The sequence below is a fragment of the Poecilia reticulata genome, chromosome 13, assembly GCF_904066995.2.
Source record: "Poecilia reticulata chromosome 13, P_reticulata-male-v2, whole genome shotgun sequence".
Lineage (NCBI taxonomy): Eukaryota > Metazoa > Chordata > Actinopteri > Cyprinodontiformes > Poeciliidae > Poecilia > Poecilia reticulata.
The window spans coordinates 31,834,721-31,850,535 of record NC_088842.1 but is presented as its reverse complement, the minus strand read 5'-3'; the positions used below and the strand labels follow the sequence as shown (position 1 = coordinate 31,850,535).

The following is a 15,815-nucleotide window of genomic DNA, read 5'->3' as shown; positions in this document are numbered from 1 at the left end:
ATTCATCTTTTAAATCTGGATCATTTTGTAATTTAGATTTGTAAAGGTTTTCATAGAACTTTTTAAAGACATCAATTGTTGCAGAATCGAAAAACTGTTTTCCATTTGAATCTGTGATCGAAGAAAAAGACTGGGCCTTTTTCTCCCTCTCCACCGGATGATTAACACAAACCAAACAGTTTGCTGATGTCCTGTAATACCTTAACAACATGTGAGCTACTGTTGCCTTCCACTCTCTGCATTCAGCTTCTTTCATCCACTTGTCATATATTCTTTCTAATTATGTCTTTTTAGTTTTTCTGTCTTTTTTGTTTCTTTGCATTTCTCACCAAGCTTTGTTTGCACCTGTTTTCATTGATTTACATTTCTTCAGACTTCAGACTCCCCTCATCCAACTAGGAGGTGGACTGAAGTTTAACTCCTTAATCTGGTGGATGCATCTGATCTCCTGTCACCCTCGACCTCTCCAACTCACTGGATCATGTTTGTGGGTGAAATGATCTTTAACAGACTGAGGAAAAACTGTATAAAATCCAGAGAGAATATAAATTCTTTGTCAATATTTATTTGAAGCTTTACAGCATTTGGAGTCTCTGCTCACTGAACAGTCAGGAGAAAGAGCCTCCAGCAAAACACAGCAAACTGTTTATAGGAAACGTTTCATTTAATTCACACAGTTTAACAATCTACTTGGCTACAAAACACACTGCAAGCAAACGCATTTTATTTCATAAACAAATTAAACATTATGGCTGTCATAAGAATGAAAAAAGAAAATATTCTACAACTTTATAATAATCCAGAGTTCAGAGAAACAGCTTCAGAAGACTTTCCCATGATCACAAGCTTTACACAAGAACCATAACACTGTTATGCATTGATCCACTCATAATCATAGTAACCATAAAATGTTCCATCCCATCTGCAGGCTAAGACAGACATGTAGCCGACGTGTTTGTTGCTACCTGTACTTGGTCTGCCAGTCACCAGAACCTCATTATTCACACAGAGTTCGTTTGTCCTTTACAAAGCTGTTGAAATACTAATTATATGCGTCCATGAATTTCAGCCAGTGAAGCTCGTTTACAGCGTATGCACTCTTCGTGTTGATTGGTAGTTAACGTTATCGTAGTAGGAGATCAGAGGCAGCTTGTCCACATCGTCTGACATATTTCCCTCCTCCGTCTCATACAGGCAGATCGCGACGGCGGCCATTTTGTTCATGTATCTCTCTCGTATTTTGGTCAAGAGTGTCCACATGTTTTCTGGTTGTTGGTCTTGAAGCCATGGGTCCACTAAGCATTGTACATGCACTTCCCTACTAAGATGGCGCGGATCACTTCTGGTTCAGACTTGATGGAACTGGATGTATTGGATGGGTTATCATGGCAGTGAAGACATACACCACCTACAGGCAGCTCACAGTATTACAAACCAGGATCAACTGTGTTGCATTTGTCACAATTCAAAACCCCAACTAAGACGAGGACACAAACTGGGTTCAGGGCCTGAATGGAATTGGCCACCTAACCTTTGACCCCAAACATCCTATCATATGCTATCCTTGCAAGGTTGATGAAGAGCAGATTTTGATGAAGAGGGTTTTCTGTTACATTTTGTTGAATGTTTTGCTTTGTGTTCCCTTCTTTTATAAGTTTTACTTTAGTAGGTTTAGTCCAGATAAAAATTTCTGAATGTTGAACTTCCTTCCTGCTGCTGGAGCACAGAGACGTTTCATCATAGATACACAGACGGATAGATTTCCAGGAGTCTGAAACATGTCTCTGCTCCTTCCTGTGGATGTGAAATGAAGATCCTTTTCTCCTGGTTCCTTCAGACTGCAGGCTCCTCCTCTAAGCTGCCTTCAGCTCTGGATCCTTCATCATGATGGTTGTTTTCTGCTCCAGACTTCTGGTTTCTCCTGGCCTGGAAACAGAGGATGGTTCAGCTTCAATGCAAGAACTTTCCCAGCTGAACACATCATGCATGATACATGCAGTACCTTAAAGTAGAGGACCAGGACTGATCCCGGCAAACCCAGCAGGACGACAACCAGTCTGATGATCAAAGCAGTGAGATAGTCTGAAACCGAACGAAACAGATTCAGGATCAGCTTTCATCAGACGAGTCAAACCAGAAATGTACAATAATCATATAGACCCTTGTTTTAATGTTGCCTGTAGATCTGATCATGAACATTAATATCAATCCTCCTCTCTGACCTCATGAATGAGGCAGACAGCTGCTGGTTCACCTGAAGCAGAACTTCTCCTGATGGACTCCATGAGTTTACCTGAGACAGTGAGGTTGAGAGGCTGGCTCACAGAGGAGAAGTTATGGGAGAAAACGTAGACGTGGTAAAGGCAGCGGTAGGTTCCTTGGTGGGCGTGGCCAGCAGCAGCGAACAGGAAGAGGGCGGAGTGATTAACAGCTGGCAGGGTGTGGTTCAGAGTGTAGTTAGAGGAGCTGAAGATGAGCTGGAAGGAGCCGCCTTCATACTGAGGCCTGATGGAGCACATGATGCTGAAACCTGAGCCAATGAGGAGCTCAGACCCCTGCTTTCTGGCTGTGGAGACCCCGTCAGTGGAGGAAGAGAGGAAGATGAGCGGCTCAACCAGCAGATCTGGGAACGCAGAGGAAACACAGAGACAACTGGATCTAATCTGAGGTGGAAAACAAGATGGCATGAGAACGAGACAGGAATTTATCACACTGGTTACCATGGTTACTAGCATTTTTATACATGGTTACTAGCAACTTTATGACAGATCTTTAGTCTGTCAGTAATATTTAAACCAGTGGTCCCCAACCTTGTTATTACCGCGGACCGATCAAGACTTGAAAAATGCTGCGGTCCGGGGTGGGGGCGGGGGGTTATAAGGCCATGTTGGTGTTCCTGCTAAATCCTGAATATACCCAATTTGGGTTGTCTTGGACTTTTTATCGCAGCCTCGCTGCCAGCATGCCTAGGTTGGCCCCATGTGGGGAAAAGGAGGGCAGACTAGATGGGTCCCATATGGGTTTGTCCGCGGGTTCCACAGCCCACATGGGCCCCACATGGGTTTGTCCATGTAGGGTCCACATAGGCTGTGGCTCTACATGGGCAAACCCATATGGGACCCATATATCAGCCCTCTTTTCCCCCACATGGGGCCCACCTAGGCATGTTGGTAGGGCTGTGGGGTTTACCCTGTCTGAGAACGAGAATACAACCTGCTGAATGTGACAGGTAGCCAATCAGAGAGCGCGGTGACGTAAGAACAGAGGGGAATCCCAAACAGCTGACATGTCACGCAACTGAGAGTCTGGTGGGTGTCGGAGATGATATGTGGAAATGTTTATTATTATATGTAAAGGTCATTAGTACATAAGTTTATTATGTTTATTCAGTTACAATGTTAACTCTGAAAAAACACAGTCACCTCCAAATCATAGTGCAGCAAATAGAGCGGCTGCTCCCGTCGTCTTTCATCCACCGCCTTTTCTTTTTGTTACGTCTTTTATCTCTTAAAATGACTCCACAAGCTATCACTCTTGCTTCTACATCGTCATCCGTGTTTGGTTATTCTAAATTCCCGCTATGTTGGGGGTTTTGTGGATTATCCTCTGGAATCGGGATGTTTGTGACTGAAATCGGTTCGTGTTGCTTCTTCCTTGTGGCTGGAGAAACGAACCGATCGAACCTGTTGGACTTTTATCAGCTCTGTGGTCACAGAGGTTTGGAGAATCGGCCGACAATTCTTAAATCTTTTTGTCTGAACCAGACTTAAGACTCACAAGCTCTACTCATCTCCTCTCGACCACTGCCCAAACGCTCTGACTCTGGTCGCTATGGTAACGTTTATATATCCCTTCAAAATAACAGAAACGCCACAAAAACAAACATTTTACTTTCGTGAAAAACTTAACTCATGATAATGACTAACGGGAGCCCTGAGCTTGTTTCTCTGCAATGAGACGGTCCAAACTGGAAGTGATGAGAGACAATAACACCCGAAGTGTTGCTTATATCCACAGCCTGCTTGGTCTCTACGTGGCAAAGCAGCTTGAAGCTTCATTGCCTCATTAGCAGCCGGTCGCTGCATGTTAAGCAGAGCGGCTTGTAATGTGGGACTCACCTACCGGACGCGATAAATCCATTCTCCTGTCTCTTCTCTGGCCTTTTCCCCTTTGCAAAGAAACTTTCCAAAGACACCTGATCCATTTCTTACTCATTTTGATGCTTGTGGGCTCAGCATTGGTGCGCAAGTAACCGGTTAATGGATTTTCAAAATAAAAGATCCTCCAGACTCAAATAATAAATAAAACGGAAATATTTCACTATTTCTAGGGCAGCCCGCTACCAATTGGTCAATGGACCGGGTGTTGGGGACCACTGGTGTAAACCATTTTTAGTTTCCCTCTCCTGAAGGTTTCAGGTTCTTGGTTAAAGGTGACAGTTTCTCTGCAGACATCTGGAACCTGATGAAGAAACATTTTAAAACACATAAATATGAGAGTTCAGAGTTACCTGAGCAGATTAACTCATGGCTCCAAACACCGTTTTCATCAATAGGTAAACATTTCTTTAATGTAGATCCTGATTGGAAACAGTCAGACATGATCCCCCAAACTGATCTCCATGAAGTTTCCTTTGATTTTCTTGCTGAAACAGCAGAACCACAGTCCAGTTCAGCACAAACTGCAGCAGCTGAGTTCTTGTCCCAGTCACCACCCCCAACATCCACTGGTCTCCAGTCTCCTTGATGTTTCATCTCCAGTCTCCCGGCACATCGGCTGGTCTCTCCCACCAACCTGATGGGCGCTTGATGTGAGCAGAGACAAAGAGTTCATTAATGCAGGAAGTGAAGCAGTGAACAGCAGCAGGTCTGCAGATCCTCCTCTACCTGAACAGGTGAGTCCAACAGCTTGACCAGGTGAGCAGCTGTTTCTAACTGAACTCTTCCTGCTGCTGCAGGTCAGCAGAGCAGACTCACTGCCTTCACACAGGAACTCTCTGCTCCCCACTGGAGCCTCTTCTGCTCCATAGAGCGCCCCCTGGAGGACTGAAGGAGGCCCACAGTCAATCTCCCTGCAGACCACCTCTGCATCCTGCAGGTCAAAGTCTTTTTCACACACTGAGGACCACGACTGGTTGGTCTTCACCTCCAGTCTGCCTGAGCACCGGTTGGTCCCTTGAACCAGCCTGACTGAGTCTGTGGATGCAGAAAGAAAAAGTTTTAAATCATTCAGAACTTTATTTTTTAAACACACATGGAAACATCTCTGGGTTTGATAAAAATACAAAGAAAATGTAAAGAAAACCAAACTAGAAAAGTTCAGAGCCTCAAAGGTGGAGTGAAACCGACTGTTCCTTTAATTTTATCATTCATTTTTATTTCTGCAGAATTTATCATATTTTTGGGACATAAACATGTTCAGAAACTCATTAAAAGTCAAACAATCTATGTTTCTTGTGAAATTGTTAATATTTCAGCGGAATTAAAAATAAACATTGCAAAATTTCTCAACAGCGCCCCCTAGTTCAGTCAGGCCAACAACCATAACTAACAAAAGGTTTCCCTGCTATTTGCACTAAAAACAGGAAGTCCACCATTTTGGATAAAAAGTTCATTTTCTGTTGATTTTCAGGTTTTGAAAATGTCTGATTTCCTTGAACTCCTCCTGGGATTTTGATGCATCGACTTCAAAGCAGCAGAGATTAAAAGTTATCAAAATGACGAGTTCTTGTTCATCTATTTGGGCTAAACTGAAAACTTTATCTGGATATTTAAATTATTTTAGTTTCCCTCTCCTCCAGGTTTCAGGTTCTTAGTTAAAGGTGACGGTTTCTCTGCAGACATCTGGAACCTGATGACGAAACATTTTAAAACACATAAATATGAGAGTTCAGAGTTACCTGAGCAGATGAACTCATGGCTCCAATCACTGTTTATTTCATCAGGTAAACATTTCTTTAATTCAGATACTGACAGCCAACAGTAAGAACTGATCTCCCAAACTGGTCTCTTTGAAGCTTCCTGTGATTTTCTTACTGAAACAGCAGAACCACAGTCCAGTTCAGCACAAACTGCAGCAGCTGAGTTCATGTTCCAGTCACCACCCCCAACAAACACTGGTCTCCAGTCTCCTTGATGTCTCATCTCCAGTCTCCCGGCACATCGGCTGGTCTCTCCCACCAATCTGATGATGTCTGGACCTGAGCAGAGACAGAGAGGTCATTAATGCAGGAAGTGAAGCAGTGAACAGCAGCAGGTCTGCAGATCCTCCTCTACCTGAACAGGTGAGTCCAACAGCTTGACCAGGTGAGCAGCTGTTTCTAACTGAACTCTTCCTGCTGCTGCAGGTCAGCAGAGCAGACTCACTGCCTTCACACAGGAACTCTCTGCTCCCCACTGGAGCCTCTGCTGCTCCATAGAGCGCCCCCTGGAGGACTGAAGGAGACCCACAGCCAATCTCCCTGCAGACCACCTCTGCATCCTGCAGGTCAAAGTCTTTTTCACACACTGAGGACCACGACTGGTTGGTCTTCACCTCCAGTCTGCCTGAGCACCGGTTGGTCCCTTGAACCAGCCTGACTGAGTCTGTGGATGCAGAAAGAAAAAAGGTTTAAAATCATTCAGAACTTTATTTTTTTAAACAGACATGGAAACATCTCTGGGTTTGATAAAAATACAAAGAAAATGTAAAGAAAACCAAACTAGAAAAGTTCAGAGCCTCAAAGGTGGAGTGAAACCGACTGTTCCTTTAATTTTATCATTCATTTTTATTTCTGCAGAATTTATCATATTTTTGGGACATAAATATGTTCAGAAACTCATTAAAAGTTAAACAATCTTTGTTCCTTGTGTAATTGTTAATATTTCAGTGGAATTAAAAATAAACATTGCAAAATTTCTCAACAGCGCCCCCTAGTTCAGTCAGGCCAACAACCAGAACAAACAACAGGTTTTCCTGCTATTTGCACTAAAAACAGGAAGTCCACCATTTTGGATAAGTTCATTTTCTGTAGATTTTCAAGTTTTGAATATATCTGATTTCCTCTAACTCCTCCTGGGATTTTGATGCATCGACTTCAAAGCAGCAGAGAATAAAAGTTATTAAAATGATGAGTTTTTGTTCATCTATTTGGGCTAAACTGAGAACTTTATCTGGATATTTAACTTATTTTAGTTTCCCTCTCCTCCAGGTTTCAGGTTCTTAGTTAAAGGTGACGGTTTCTCTGCAGACATCTGGAACCTGATGAAGAAACATTTTAAAACATAAATATGAGAGTTCAGAGTTACCTGAGCAGATTAACTCATGGCTCCAAACACTGTTTCTATCATCAGGTAAACAGTTCTTTAATTCAGATCCAGACTGTAAACAGTCAGACCTGATCAACCAAACTGGTCTCTCTGAAGCTTCCTGTGAATTTCTTGCTGAGACAGCAGAACCACAGTCCAGTTCAGCACAAACTACAGCAGCTGAGTTCTTGTTCCAGTCAGGACCCTCAACATTCACTGGTCTCCAGTCTCCTTGATGTTTCATCTCCAGTCTCCCGGCACATCGGCTGGTCTCTCCCACCAACCTGATGGGCGCTTGATGTGAGCAGAGACAAAGAGTTCATTAATGCAGGAAGTGAAGCAGTGAACAGCAGCAGGTCTGCAGATCCTCCTCTACCTGAACAGGTGAGTCCAACAGCTTGACCAGGTGAGCAGCTGTTTCTAACTGAACTCTTCCTGCTGCTGCAGGTCAGCAGAGCAGACTCACTGCCTTCACACAGGAACTCTCTGCTCCCCACTGGAGCCTCTGCTGCTCCATAGAGCGCCCCCTGGAGGACTGAAGGAGGCCCACAGCCAATCTCCCTGCAGACCACCTCTGCATCCTGCAGGTCAAAGTCTTTTTCACACACTGAGGACCACGACTGGTTGGTCTTCACCTCCAGTCTGCCTGAGCACCGGTTGGTCCCTTGAACCAGCCTGACTGAGTCTGTGGATGCAGAAAGAAAAAAGGTTTAAAATCATTCAGAACTTTATTTTTTTAAACAGACATGGAAACATCTCTGGGTTTGATAAAAATACAAAGAAAATGTAAAGAAAACCAAACTAGAAAAGTTCAGAGCCTCAAAGGTGGAGTGAAACCGACTGTTCCTTTAATTTTATCATTCATTTTTATTTCTGCAGAATTTATCATATTTTTGGGACATAAACATGTTCAGAAACTCATTAAAAGTCAAACAATCTATGTTTCTTGTGAAATTGTTAATATTTCAGCGGAATTAAAAATAAACATAGCAAAATTTCTCAACAGCGCCCCCTAGTTCAGTCAGGCCATTAACCAGAACAAACAAAAGGTTTCCCTGCTATTTGCACTAAAAACAGGAAGTCCACCATTTTGGATAAAAAGTTCATTTTCTGTTGATTTTCAGGTTTTGAAAATGTCTGATTTCCTTGAACTCCTCCTGGGATTTTGATGCATCGACTTCAAAGCAGCAGAGATTAAAAGTTATCAAAATGACGAGTTCTTGTTCATCTATTTGGGCTAAACTGAAAACTTTATCTGGATATTTAAATTATTTTAGTTTCCCTCTCCTCCAGGTTTCAGGTTCTTAGTTAAAGGTGACGGTTTCTCTGCAGACATCTGGAACCTGATGAAGAAACATTTTAAAACACATAAATATGAGAGTTCAGAGTTACCTGAGCAGATTAACTCATGGCTCCAAACTCTGTTTACATCACCAGGTAAACAGTTCTTTAATTCAGATCCAGACTGCAAACAGTCAGAACTGATCCTCCAAACTGGTCTCTCTGAAGCTTCCTGTGAATTTCTTACTGAAACAGCAGAACCACAGTCCAGTTCAACACAAACTGCAGCAGCTGAGTTCATGTCCCTGTAACCACCCCCAACATCCACTGGTCTCCAGTCTCCTTGATGTTTCATCTCCAGTCTCCCGGCACATCGGCTGGTCTCTCCCACCAACCTGATGGGCGCTTGATGTGAGCAGAGACAAAGAGTTCATTAATGCAGGAAGTGAAGCAGTGAACAGCAGCAGGTCTGCAGATCCTCCTCTACCTGAACAGGTGAGTCCAACAGCTTGACCAGGTGAGCAGCTGTTTCTAACTGAACTCTTCCTGCTGCTGCAGGTCAGCAGAGCAGACTCACTGCCTTCACACAGGAACTCTCTGCTCCCCACTGGAGCCTCTGCTTCTCCATAGAGCGCCCCCTGGAGGACTGAAGGAGGCCCACAGCCACTCTCCCTGCAGACCACCTCTGCATCCTGCAGGTCAAAGTCTTTTTCACACACTGAGGACCACGACTGGTTGGTCTTCACCTCCAGTCTGCCGGAGCACCGGTTGGTCCCTTGAACCAGCCTGACTGAGTCTGTGGATGCAGAAAGAAAAAAGGTTTAAAATCATTCAGAACTTTATTTTTTTAAACAGACATGGAAACATCTCTGGGTTTGATAAAAATACAAAGAAAATGTAAAGAAAACCAAACTAGAAAAGTTCAGAGCCTCAAAGGTGGAGTGAAACCGACTGTTCCTGGAATTTTATCATTCATCTTTATTTCTTCTGAATTTATCATATTTTTGTATCTTAACATGTTCAGAAACTCATTAAAAGTCAAACAATTTTAGTTTATGTGAAATTGTTAATATTTCAGCGTAATTAAAAATAAACATATCAAAATTTCTCAACAGCGCCCCCTAGTTCAGTCAGGCCAACAACCAGAACAAACAACAGGTTTTCCTGCTATTTGCACTAAAAACAGGAAGTCCACCATTTTGGATAAAAAGTTCATTTTCTGTTGATTTTCAGGTTTTGAAAATGTCTGATTTCCTTGAACTCCTCCTGGGTTTTTGATGCATTGACTTCAAAGCAGCAGCGATTAAAAGTTATTAAAATGACGAGTTCTTGTTCATCTATTTGGGCTAAACTGAGAACTTTATCTGGATATTTAAATTATTTTAGTTTCCCTCTCCTCCAGGTTTCAGGTTCTTAGTTAAAGGTGACGGTTTCTCTGCAGACATCTGGAACCTGATGAAGAAACATTTTAAAACACATAAATATGAGAGTTCAGAGTTACCTGAGCAGATTAACTCATGGCTCCAAGCACTGTTTTCATCATCAGGTAAACAGTTCTTTAATTCAGATCCTGACAGCCAACAGTAAGAACTGATCTCCCAAACTGGTCTGTATGAAGCTTCCAATGATTTTTTTGCTATAACAGCAAAACCACAGTCCAGTTCAGCACAAACTACAGCAGCTGAGTTCTTGTCCCAGTCACCACCCCCAACATCCACTGGTCTCCAGTCTCCTTGATGTTTCATCTCCAGTCTCCCGGCACATCGGCTGGTCTCTCCCATCAACCTGATGTCTGGACCTGAGCAGAGACAGAGAGTTCATTAATGCAGGAAGTGAAGCAGTGAACAGCAGCAGGTCTGCAGATCCTCCTCTACCTGAACAGGTGAGTCCAACAGCTTGACCAGGTGAGCAGCTGTTTCTAACTGAACTCTTCCTGCTGCTGCAGGTCAGCAGAGCAGACTCACTGCCTTCACACAGGAACTCTCTGCTCCCCACTGGAGCCTCTGCTGCTCCATAGAGCGCCCCCTGGAGGACTGAAGGAGGCCCACAGCCAATCTCCCTGCAGACCACCTCTGCATCCTGCAGGTCAAAGTCTTTTTCACACACCGAGGACCACGACTGGTTGGTCTTCACCTCCAGTCTGCCTGAGCACCGGTTGGTCCCTTGAACCAGCCTGACTGAGTCTGTGGATGCAGAAAGAAAAAAGTTTCTTCAACATTTTCACTGAATTTATTTCCAGTTTGTTCAGCAAAGCTAAATCACTGCAGACTCTGAGTGGAGGAACGAACCAGAGAGGGGAGCTGGGCAGAGTTTTATTATTAAATCTAGTGTTTAATGTTCTTATCGTCTCCTTGTACTGCAGGCCCTGGAGATCAGTGGAAAAAGATAAACAGAGAAAATTACTCTACAGCAGCACAAAGATCCTATGAATTATCAATTATTCATTAATATTTCACCCTTTTCTTGTCTTCTACTGATTGGCTGCTGAACCAGCTGATAAAAACAATGTGATGACAGATTTAATCACAGAATAATAGAAACTATCATCATCTTTTTACCTTCTAAAGTTAATTTGTGGAGGAAGTGCAATCTTTGATCAGCCTCTTGGCTGTCAGCTTCTTCTCAGTGACATCCAGGTTTTATAACCCTGAATCTGCTCCACTGGTTCCTTTAATCTAAACAAAGTTCATTAAATCACTAACCTGGTAAAAACCAGCCCCTCTGTTCTACACTTTGCTTCATCCAGAGAGTCTGGACTGTGTTGAGGTTTAAATTTGACCCAGTTGCAAACGTTTGTCCATGACATGCAATGCACCAGATCCACACTAAGAAGTTTACTGGAAGTTTCCTGGGCTGCAACCATGATATGGAAATAATCTATTACCAAGCACTGTTAGATGAAGTCACTCCATCAGGTTTACTCGCATATTGTGCACAACACAGAGAGAATATAAGACGATCAACAGTGAAACATTTCTGATTGAAAACTCTCCCAGGCAGAGACAACATGAGTTTTATACCAAGGCTGAGGGAGAGACGGTCTGGTTCTCATGCAGCTGCAGGAAAACATCTCCCAACCTTGTGCATGCAACCCAAATAGCTTCACTTGGTGAGAGTTCACCAGCATTTAGAATGAAGACAATATAACCAGCAGATTTTACCTTACAATCATTTGTCCACCACAAAACAGAGAAGAGCCGAATGAGGCGGCTGTTGATGTTAATTCAGTATTTGGACGTGTGGCCAACATAGACTGAACTTCCTCTGCTGCCATTGTTAAAACTACAGACAGACTGTGATTCTAAAATAACACAGAAAATCAAGGTCATCGTTCAAACTTCTCCTTCTGTTCGCTGATTGGTCCAGTAGAAAATCTACCAGAGGGAATCCAGGTGAAGGGGAAGAAGCCCAGACTGAGCTGGAAGTGAGAATCTTTTTAAAGTGGAGTTGGAAGCAGAACAGGAAGGAAATGGCCAGGATATGGAATCACCAGAACAGATGATCTGTCGATTGTCGTTATCATCTCTTTGTATCGACACCACAGATCCACAGTGGAGCTGTCTGCAAGCTACAGCTGCTGATGTATGGTTCCAGTCCCAATATTTCACTGGTTCCCAGTCTCCCAGGTCCTTCTTCTCCAGTCGGCCACCACAGCGACTCCTTCCTGCTACCAGTCTGACTTCATCAGACAGCGCTGGAAGAAACAACATTTACTGTTGGGTTACAACAAGCAGAAACAGATTGATTTAGGATGTGTTGACAGGATCCTGTTGATGGAGTTTATTTGATCTTCTCTTAGAGGCAGAGCTATCAGGGATGGTTCTGATCAAAGCATCTTCATGCTGGAATGGCCTAGTTAAAGCCCAGACCTAAATGTTATTTATGCTGTGTAGTAAAACCTGAAATGTTTTTATTATTCACTGTTTCTATCCGGTTATATTTATGTCTTTACTGAGACCAACCAAAGTCAAATTCATTGTTTTTGTGTAAAAGTTGTCAAATCCAGTTGATTCTGGTCCTGATTCTGAGTTCAGAGCAGTCTACCAGCTCATCAACTTTGTAGATGAGCTGGTAGATAACTTCCATCATGAAATTTCAGATGTCATTGATTGCATTGGCCCCATTAAAGTGAAGGTCGTGTCTAGCAGGAACAAATCTCCATGGAGAAATATGCAAACAGATCTGCAAGACAATTTTGCCGTAGGGCCGAACGTAAATGGAGTAAAACTCAATTTTGTTTATTATGAAATCTATTAAGCACGACTGAAGCTAATCACTCAACTCTAAAACATATGATTTAAACATTCATTGCAGAAATTATAAACATTATCAGTGCTCCAGCGTTATTTGCCACAGTTGACAGACTCACAAACCAGCTGAGCTGCAGTCAAACACGGCCTGCAATGAATTTGCCAAACAAGCTACAGAGAAAATTTTAAATATTAGAGGGTCAACATTCACTGCCACACAAAATCTAATATCTATTGTATGCCTAAAAAAAATAACACCCACAGCTTTTCTTCAGAAAGTCCTGCCTGTCATTTCATCTGATCTGATTCTAATAGTAACTCATGGCTCTCATCAGCCGTTTTCCCCCAGCAGTTTTCAAAGCACTGATATAAAAAACAACCAGCTGAACAAATCATTCCTGCAGAATTACAGGCCGATCTCCAACCTTTCATTCATCAGCAAAATGATTGAAAAGCTGTTTCAACAATTAACTACAAAACAACCAAAACTCTGAGTTCCTTTACATCTGGACTAAAAACCCAGCTGGTCAGATTTGCTTTGAAACAAAATAAATGAAACACTGAACAACATTTTGATGTGTAACGACGGCACTTTGACTAAATGTACTGTTTACTGGTTTACTCTGTCTTTTAGGACTTTTTGTGTTTTTCTGAAGTAAAGCACTTTGAATCGCCTTGGTGCTGAAATGTGCTTCACAAATAAACTCGATCGATTGGTTGATTGATTCTAATCTGCAGCAGGCAGTTCAACATCCTGCCTGAGACACTCCCACGTCAGACGGACCTCAAACGTTTTCACGAACACAACCGGCGATACCAGAAGCTGGTCCAATGACCGTGGTGCTACTGGGCTTGGTTGGCCAGCAAACGGGCCTGACCAGAACCTCAGAGAGAACCTGTGGAGTCAAGAGGAAGATGAGAGAATTGATGCAGAAGGAGCCATTTTATGAGGCTCCACCTGTTTACTGCACAGAGTTTCTGCTGCTTCTCCTTATCAATCAACCAATCAGATTCATTTATAGATCATTTCAGCAACAAGGCAGTTCAAACTGTTTTACATCATTAAAACACAAAAACCAACAATTCTTGGTTTTATTGGCTCCTCAGCAGCAAGTAGACAATATAAACATCACTAACTGTGTAGCAGCAGCTCTATGATCGGAGACCAGAAACAGTTTCCAGTTTTTAGTTTGTAACATTTAACATGTTTATCAGCAGATCATTTTAATGTGAACTCTAGTGAATATTAGTGTTTGATGAAAGTGGAGTCCTACCTGAGCTGCAGAGACACAGAAGCAGCATCAGAGCTGTTTGCTCCATGTTTCCTCTGATGTGGAGTGAAGCTTCGTCTCTTGATGTGATCAGGATGTGGCTCCAGACTCTGAAGACTTCCTACTTTAAGCTTTTTTATCTGCTACTTCCTGAACGTCGTCACAGTTCAGGTCTTTGGCTGCTTTCAGAGACAACGCCTCCTTCCTAGGAGCTCATCATGAAGATGGGTTCAAACTGGGCCTACTGGGATTCAGAGGTTTCACCAGTCAGTCTCTGTTGTTCCTGTGTTTAGTTCAGTCCTTGTTCTGCTTGTGGCCGGAGTGGATCCAGGTGTGTCATCCACTGAAAGGGAACCTGATGTTGTTGGCAGCAGTAGCTCAGCTTCCCTCCAGGAAGGGGTCACAGCTGGACAGAAATGAGCCCAGGTGTAGCTGCTATGAAGAGGAGAAACAGAGAGAGAACATGAACTGAATGTCAGCAATGACTGCAGAAGCGTTGCTTGTTTGTTACTTTAATAATAATAATAAGCTGCATTGCAACCATCTCTGTTGCTCTGAGCGTTTCACTGGCAGAGCAGATTTATTCCTTATATGCAGCGTTTACATCCAGGGCGGAAACGATTCCTCGAATGATTCGAGTCCCTCGATTATTAAAATTCCTGGTTTATTATTTAGCAGTTTGTTCCGGCCGGGACTTTACTTGCGTTGCGCAACGCTTTCACTTCCGCCTCTCAGTTGTTGACCAAAGCTAAGTGTTAGCGGCATAACGTCCAATTTTCAAGTTTGGCCGTGGGGATTTTATTGATTGATGATCATGCCCGGGGTTTCGTTGTTTTCGGGGGACCAATAATCCTCCTTAAAACGACTGGCGGGATGCCTGGAGTTCGGCAGCCTTTCTCCTCCGGGAGCTGCTGGTTCAAAGCGCTGCGCGATTATTTATACAGGTAAGCGGATAGGCTGAGTAGTTGTTGCATATTGTGTAAATGTAGCTTTACAGATGAACCGCTCAATAAATTTCATATCACCCAGGTCTCAACAAACGGGAGGCGGAAATCATCCTGGCGGTACATGGCTGGTCGATGAGTTTCTGAGCAAAGGTGTTAAATCCCGTTACTAACAAAAGCTATAAATGGCTGAGAAAACCACACCTGTCTAGTCTCCCGTTTTGGCAGGGAAACTACTGTTTTTTATTACTGTCTTTTATCCCCTTTTTTTCAAAATTTTTAAAACCGTTGTTCTTTAACTATCCCGCTAGTTCGCGTCATTCCAGGGAATCTGTTTGTATTTTTCGCATCTCTCCACTCTCTTTACAGTTACACAACAAAAACAATTTATTTCTTGTGTGACTCCCTCAAAGTGTGGTCACATTTGTTTGATTAAAATTATGATTTCAGTTTAGGATTTGACCATGTTTTGAAATTTTGGAGCAATGTCACGCAATTGAGCCGCTAGATGGCAGAAGCGAGCCCCGACGGGACTGACGGTGCGAGATTTCGGTGTCGAGGAAGTTCCCCTCCATTCGGATGAGAGCTACCAGCACAGCAACACCGTCTCTGTGGCTCACTCGATTTTTTTCTGTTTAAACAGGTTGGTTCGGGTTTAAGCTGAAAACTGAGATGTGATCAACATGATTGATCTGTTAAGCGTCGTGACCTCGGTCCCCGGTGTATTTGGTTTGTGTTATTTTATGTTGTCATTATATTTAGCTAATAAGCTCTCGGTTAGCT

General features: G+C 43.0%; 1 protein-coding gene across 1 annotated transcript; it reads right to left on the bottom strand.

Annotated features, from left to right (window-relative positions):
* Nucleotides 1-545: 545 nt before the first annotated feature.
* Nucleotides 546-15,370, bottom strand: LOC145554506 (scavenger receptor cysteine-rich type 1 protein M130-like). Its single transcript, XM_081614390.1, has 15 exons — nt 14,092-15,370; nt 12,058-12,261; nt 10,442-10,750; nt 10,069-10,365; nt 9,055-9,363; nt 8,679-8,972; nt 7,663-7,971; nt 7,287-7,586; nt 6,276-6,584; nt 5,900-6,199; nt 4,887-5,195; nt 4,511-4,810; nt 2,260-2,623; nt 2,003-2,093; nt 546-1,926 (listed from the first exon to the last, which is right to left on the bottom strand). Exons 1-15 carry the CDS (start codon nt 14,135-14,137, stop codon nt 1,834-1,836), a joined length of 3,834 nt encoding a protein of 1,277 aa, XP_081470516.1. The 5' UTR covers nt 14,138-15,370; the 3' UTR covers nt 546-1,833.
* Nucleotides 15,371-15,815: the final 445 nt, after the last annotated feature.

What these genes read in the sequence shown, in the direction of transcription:
- LOC145554506 (XM_081614390.1), bottom strand. Translation starts at nt 14,137, where the DNA reads ATGGAGCAAACAGCTCTGATGCTGCTTCTGTGTCTCTGCAGCTCAG. An exon ending in TCTGTGTCTCTGCAGCTCAG is followed by an intron (nt 12,262 to 14,091) that starts GTAGGACTCCAC and finishes TGTTTCTTCCAG; the next exon opens with CGCTGTCTGATGAAGTCAGA. An exon ending in CCATGAGTTAATCTGCTCAG is followed by an intron (nt 6,585 to 7,286) that starts GTAACTCTGAAC and finishes CTGCATCCACAG; the next exon opens with ACTCAGTCAGGCTGGTTCAA.